The 7,917-nt window shown below is 25.7% G+C and overlaps 1 protein-coding gene across 1 annotated transcript in view; it reads right to left on the bottom strand.

Moving 5' to 3' along the window:
• Positions 1–5,764, bottom strand: part of LOC105626893 (2-hydroxyacyl-CoA lyase 1) — a 16,869-nt gene extending 11,105 nt beyond the window's left edge. Inside the window, exons 1-3 of the mRNA XM_012208184.1 lie at positions 5,720–5,764; positions 917–1,058; positions 173–257 (exon numbers count right to left, since the gene is read on the bottom strand). Coding sequence (XP_012063574.1) covers positions 173–257; positions 917–1,058; positions 5,720–5,764 — 272 coding nt within the window. The remainder of the gene's footprint in view (positions 1–172; positions 258–916; positions 1,059–5,719) is intronic.
• Positions 5,765–7,917: the final 2,153 nt, after the last annotated feature.

The following is a 7,917-nucleotide window of genomic DNA, read 5'->3' as shown; positions in this document are numbered from 1 at the left end:
TATATATATATATATATATATATATATATATATATATATATATACGAATGCTTTGATATTTCATATTTCGTGATATTTTACTCTTACGATTATTACTAATAACCTACTTCATTTAATATGACATCGATAAATTATTAAGATAATAGTATTGGAATCACAGATCAATGCTTACCAACAATTTACTTGCGCATTTGCCATACCACCAATAACATGCAACAACCCTGGACCAGAGACACATAATACCACCGCAGGTTTTCCTGGATGAAAATTCTATATTTTATATTAATTCTATATTTTATATAAACTCATTTTTTTCAGTAAGTAAGAGAAAGTCGAATTGGAATGGCAGGACGGCTACATGAAATTTAAATTCCGATTGAGATAATACTTTTCGCAATAAATTATTCGTAGTTTTTAAGATTCTTATTAACATCAAATTGATATTCTTATGAAATGCTTATTAACATCAATATTATTAAATTGCTTATCCATTTAACATGTGATACTGCTACTCATATTTCTATTCATAATTGCACTTCAAAAAAGATTTCGTTGTGCAGTTTGCAGAATATAAGATTTCTTTTATTTAATTAATATAAGATTTCTTTTATTTAATTAATATAAGATTTCTTTTATTTAATTAAATTTATTTTGATTGGCCTAATTTCATATTATAATTTTTTTGTTCATTTTTTTATTTTATTTTCTATATCACCTCACTTACTTTATTTATGAAACAATGATTACGCTTATTTAATCAAGTATTTATACAACTGTTACTGTTTTTGTAAAGCTTTTTGCAAAAGAAATGTTTTTAGAAGGTATCCTTATCTTTCATCAATGTTAATATATGCATATTTACAAATTAATATATTAACATTGATATATATGATCTATATGAAAAATTTCTACTTACTCGTTAAATATCCGTAAGCTTGTGCGGCATAGCAGGCCGCTTGCTCATTTCTAAAACCTACATACTGCATACCAATGGATTGCATAGTTAAAGCCAAATCAATCACAGGGTGTCCCATAATGCCGAAAACATAAGTCAAATCCTGTTTACAATGTATAATATATATATATATATATATATATTATAGTTACACAGTATAAGAAAATAACTCGGAATAAGTTAGGTATAATTGAATGAATGTCCGTATGTATATTAAACATTACAACATACATAAATTTCTTTCTATGTGTCCTCTCTGAAAAAAATTCTCATTAAAATCTGAAGAAGTTTAAGGTATTGTCTTAAAAATCTTCATAAGTTTAAAATGTGAAAAATTCTTAAAAATAAAAATATGTATATTTTAAGAATTTATCACATTTTTAAAATGAAGATTTCTAAGAAAACATCTTAAATTTCTTCAAATTTTTTAATTTTATAAATAATGAAAAACCAATATTTCAGAATGAAACATATGCATAATTTCTGGAAAAGATATAGGCTTTCTCTCATTACTGAAAAGTGTATTCCAATAAAATATCTGAGAAATTTTTAAAAAGTTATAAAATTATATAAAAATTGGAAAAATTCTGAAATATTAGGTGTAGTAAAAAGAAATCCATTATTTTTCCATTCAATTTCATGTAAAAATAATAATCTTTTTACTATACCTAATACATATTGAAATTTTGAAAAATTATATAAGGAATTATATAAGAAAAATTTTCACTAAAGTTGCTCTTAAAAAACATTAACAGAATCAATCAATTAGAAATTTCCAAGCGATTGAGAGTAATAATAGCGCAGAAATTGGTGTGTTTGATCTTCACAATAATATTTCAATTCTTACATAACATATTCGATCGATATGTATTAATTAACAACTCAATTATATAAAATATAATTGAGCTAAAATTAAATATGTTAAGAATTTTTTTTTTTCGATATTAGAAATTTTTTCTGAAAGTGCTCTCTTAGACCGATCTCTTGTTTAATATGCTTTTAGAAAAAATAAATATATATTAGATGTAGTAAAAAAATTATAACTTTATTAAGATTAAATCAATAATTTTTATTTTACCCTTTGAATAAAATAAGATCAACATCTTGTCTTGAGACGAGTATAACACGTATAAATTTAGGTTTATATATTCTTACGTGTAGAATAAGTCTATCCAATGTTATGTACGTGATGCTATAGCATCATGGCAGCAAAGTTCTTGTAGTTTAGCGTGCTAAATGAGAGACACGCGAAACGAAAGATCCTGAGTTCGAGTTCCGACTGAGCCCAGTTTTTCGTTGCTAAAAAATGTAACATAAATTTTTCTGTTAAGAAAATCAATGAAATAGCATCAAGAATACTTTATTCTAGATTTTTTTTATTTAAGAAGAAAATATTCTTTTCTGAGGAATAAATACAATTGACTTTATATCGATCTTATTTTATTCTAAATCGAAAAGTAATAGCGTTGAATATAGAAATCTTTTCTGTGGGTATGCTTACTTCATTTGTGTGTTTTTGTCATACGACAAATGTGTGCAGGACAGAAAGGGCTTTAAATTTTTCTATCTTATAGTCAATCAACAGGCTTAAAATTTGTCACAAAAAGGCATAAATGATAGCGGTCTAATATGTGGCGCGCAGTGTACATAAAATAAACAGTATCTATATATTTTATCGGAGTGTTGATAATGTACGGCCCCGATGAACTCGCACGAAATGAAAATAAGGCACAGACTCCTCATTTCATCTGAAAAAGCATCAGTAGCTCAGCAGCTTCGACGATCTGTATGCATTAAATAACAAAAAGCGATTTTCAGCATGAATCAAGAGCACAACGAGCACACGCTGTTAATTGCATCGCCAAAAAAGCGTAAGTGTTGATTATACGATTGTAATAAGAGTCGATTCTTATTCGTGCCGAAATGAATTTGATTTGTGATAAGTGCATGCTCGAGTAAGTCGTACGATCACTTATATTGTCCCACGAATACGAACACAAGTTGCTATAAGTGCTCTGTAAAATTAGTCTTTTCCTCGACTTACTCAGACATCTGCTGTCAACGATTGTTACATCAAATCGTATCATCATTTCAACTTTTCGAGCGTATCTTCTACTTGTGTGCAAGAAACAAATTATTGTACAGTTGGTGAGTATAATCTATAATACTGCAACTTGGAAATGTTACTAAGTGTTATCGTTCCTACCTTGTGTATTATATATGTACCCGCTTAATTTTTGCTACAATTATTGATATACTCAAAAAGCATGTATCTAATGTCTTCTATTTATCGGAAACAAGACAATGAGACTAAAAAGTTATTTTCTAGTGAAAATTTTTCTTAGAATTTTTATATTTTTTTCAAAATTATATTTTTTTCATACTTATGTAAATTTTATAATTTTTTAGAATCTCTGTATTTTATTTAATTTAAAAAATTTTATAATTTTTTAGAAAATTCTCAAATTTTTTATACAAATTGAAACACTTTTCAAAAATATTGAGAAGTTTACATCGTTTTTTCTTTTTTTATAATTCTTCATACTTATCGTTCATTTGTTACAGCAATGACAGAATTCAAAAATAAAAAATTGTGATTTTTAGTATTACTAATTGCAAATAAGAATGGAAACAACTTAAAAAAGAAGAAAGAAAAATATATTTCAAAAGCACATACTTTTCTCTATTAACTATTATTATTTATTATTATACATTAAAATTGTATTTCAAAATTAAAATTACAAAATATTAATAATTTATTAATAAAACATTCGACTTCATTTTCTAAAAAAATTTAGTTTTTTGACTTGTGCCATTGTAGGAAATGAATAATGCAATTCGGAGATATTTTAAGATTTTTTCGTTCTGTTATGTCTCATTCAATTTCTGAATTATAAAATCTAAAAAAAATTTTTTTAAGTATTTTTTCAGAAATTTTCATAAATTTAAAAAATATAACAATTAATATAACAAATTTTTTAAATATTACGAGATATAATATTATTAAATTTTATTGATTAATTTTATATATTAAAAGATGAAAATTACATACAATTTTGAGGACCGATCTTACCAACTCCGATCAGCCGATTTTGCCAACTTCAAAACTAAATCTGACAGCTGTGAAGAATGATGTAATATATATTGTTATTGATGCGTGTCTACATATCTGATACAAAATATATAAAATTATTTTAATTAGAAGTATTATTTAATTATTAATTCGAAATTTATTATTTTATATAAATAAATCATAATTTGCAGAAAATTAAAATGTTTTCAGTTTTGCAACTGGCAATTTTAATAGGTCGATTAAGCTAATCGGAATTGGTGAGATCAGCCTTATTATGACTGCATCAAAAATTAAATAAACATTCCAAGTCAATGACTCGTTAGATAAAACTAATACGATAATCTTAGCTCGGATTCTCACGCAGACACCGGCGCGCGGCGTCTCGACATCGAGCGTGATTGGTGAAAAATGGATGATGCAGATAAATTTTATCTTCTAAACCAGTTTTTCATCAATCGACGCTCGATATCTGTATGAGGATTTATGCTTAGAATACGATCGATGTTGATCAACGTAATATTATAATAATATTTCAAAATGTTCTTTGATTTATCAATTTGTAAAATTCTTTCTTCTGATTGGTCAGTTCAATGCTTCAAAGCATTTATAGGGTGTCTTTCAACTCGGATCTACAATAGGTTTTTAAGCCTTAAGCTATAAGAAATGGACGAATCACAGTCAATTATTCCCCTCGCATTCGACTGTAAGTCCGAATCTACAATGGGTGTTTTAAGCTTTAAGAAATTGACCAATTACAGTCGAATGCGGGGAAAATAATTGATTCGTCCATTCCTTATGGCTTAAGACTTAAAATCTATTATAGATCCTTAAGAATACTTCCTCGTAATAGTCAGAATTTCGAAAAATAGAATCTCGGAAAAAGTAATACGATCAAAATTTAAATTTAGTGCGTTCGTGTAGTGCGCTAATCTGATTGATCGTATTATTTTCTGAGATTCTGTTTTCCGAAATTCTGGATACTTTCCAGTAAGGACACAGTCAGACACTGTGTAACAGTGAATCATTTCATCCTTGTTTAACGTAGGCAAACAATAAAGATTATACTGTAATAATTACACTGTTTCTGATTGTGTCCTTGCTGGAAAGCATTCTATGATTATCATGAGACAGCATCATTTATGTTCATAATTTATTGATGTAGAGTAACTTTAACCTTCAACTTATTCTAATCTTTAGAACTAGAAAAAATAAAGAATATTAAAGTTAATTTATATTGATTGGAAGTGAGCATTAAATGGAAGATGCGCATAATAAGATTTTGATCGCATCTTTAAAGAGCGAAATCGTAGGTCTGTTCACATTGCTTGTACTTTTTGCACTCAGAATCTTCACTTTTTCTCTTTTTAATGACTATATATACATTTATCTCGTTTTAAATGCAAAATTTTTTTGTGCGAATTTTAAGCAACGCGAACAAATCTTGTGTTAAACAAAACAAAAGAATGCAAAATTTGGTCACGTGATTACGTACCAATGATCATAACCTAAAATCGATGTACATTTGTTCCGCGATGAAATAATATTTAAATCAAGATTCGAAATCTTAGAAAGCTGACGAGAGATCTTAGGGGACAGGAATTTCCTTAAAAATGCGCAAAATCTCAGAGAATCGAATAAATTTGAATTATTAAATAGCGAGAGTCATCGTCAGCAAAAATACTGGCTCGTACCTGCTTCTTTAGGGCCTCTGCTACAATTAAATTTCCGTTCTTCATTCTGACACGCTTGTTCGATCCTTAGTGAATATACGGAATTAATATATTGTTATCGTTCGTCGGATACGTAAATGTTCAACTCACTCCACGTTTATTTGTAAGTCGCGACTATATAATATCGCCGTGATCGTTGTACCCGTAGTTTCAGCGATAATGACTGTCAAGTTTCAAGACACTGATACGCAGTTATTATTTGTGAACGTATCCGACGTTATCTCGTATTGAAAAACAAATTTACGAATTGAAAAATTTTTTAAATTATTTCAAAAGAGGAAAGAGAGGAGAAAGATACTTTAAAAGATATCTGATTTTTAAGTCACGCAACGTATAAAACATTAATTATTATGATTTTAAATTATTTTTCATATAAAAAATACGAATAATTTAAAGTATAAAAATATTCAATGTATAAAAATATTAATTATTATGATTTCAAATTTGTTGTTTATTATTTATTATTCGTGTATTTATATACTGCTCATGTTTGCTATATATAATTTAAAAAAGTTTTTCTAAAAAAATTAGTTTGAACATTTTGAATTAAAATTCAATTAAATTAAAATTTTGTAATATTAATTTTGAAATGTAATTTTGATGTAATAACTAATTGTAGAGGAATAAAGTGTGTATTTTTAATATATATTTTCCCTTTTTGTCTTTATATTTCCATTCTTTTATTGCAAGCAACTTAGAAATGATAATGTTTTAATTATGTCGTTGTAGCAAATAAGTGATATGTCCAGCTTTTGATATGATCTTTTGTTGACTTATGTAATTTTTTGTAACTTAATTCCTTACGTTTTATATAAGCTTGAATTTTATATTAACATTTATATACTTTTTAAAATTATTTATATCAAATCCCATTTTAAACAATCCTATTCTATTTCTTTTCAATTTTAAAGATAAATATTTTAGATACAAAAATTTTACAGAAAAATATTTCAGATAAAATTGTATTTTGATTTGAAGGACGTAATTATAAAATTAATTTTTGAAACAAATTAATTTTGATCATATATGAAGGTTACGGCCTTTTTTAAATGGAATATATTTTTTTAATGGAATACATAATTTTTTATATATATAATATTTTTTAAATGGAATATATAATTTTTTTACATAATATGATTGTTTTTATTATTCTGCATATAAAAATATTAAAATAAAGAGATAAAGAAAACAATAATTTACAACATATTTTATATTTTTATCATATTTTGAATTTTTTAGCACATGAAATATAAAATATCTCGCACATATGTGTATTTTTTTTACATCAATTCATTTCATTATTCTATGAATGAAAGTATTAAGGTACAGATATTAAAAAGTAAATATTCCACAATTACATTATATTATATTTTATTATAGCACATTTTGACATGAAATACATATAAAATATCTTGTGAACTATAGTGATTTAATATTTCCACCTTAATATTCTCACATGCTGAATAATTAGAAGAATTCTATGATATAAAAAAATCATAATTTTAAAAAATAATCATATCATATGACTATAAAAATTGATTTTTCGAAAATTAATTGTATCATTATTTATCTCTCTTTAAGCCCTACAACTTTTATTTGAAATATTTTTTTAATTAAAAAGAAATTTAATTTTGGGAGATATATATTTGCTAGATATAATATATATTTAAAATGAAACATTATACATTAGCTGAAGAAGATTCATTGATGAGTACAAAATATCTTTAATATAAAAAAAAGGAGAACACTGTCGTCACTATTGATAAAGCAGACTATGTTAATAAGATGGATATTATTACAAGCAGGAGTGGGCAAAATACTCAAAAAATTGTATTTAAATACAAGATACAAAATACTCAAAAAAATTGTATTTAAATACAAAATACAAAATACTCAAAAAAAGTATTCAAATACGAAATACAAAATACAAAAACGTATTTAAATACGTATTTTAAATACATGTCTTTCAAATGCTGCCCATCCTTGATTACAAGACACTAACACTTACACAATTTTAAATCATAAAATCCGATCAATAAATTATTATCAATGAATTACAGAAAAAAATGTTAAAAACATGGAAACAGCAAGGTTTTATATCTGATTCCACATATAATTTTTTCAATTTTACGAATCCAACATTATCGAGGACATATGCG

Source organism: Atta cephalotes (genome assembly GCF_000143395.1).
Source record: "Atta cephalotes unplaced genomic scaffold scaffold00007, whole genome shotgun sequence".
In the NCBI taxonomy this organism is placed as follows: Eukaryota; Metazoa; Arthropoda; class Insecta; order Hymenoptera; family Formicidae; genus Atta; species Atta cephalotes.
This window is presented reverse-complemented; position numbering and strand designations above follow the sequence as displayed.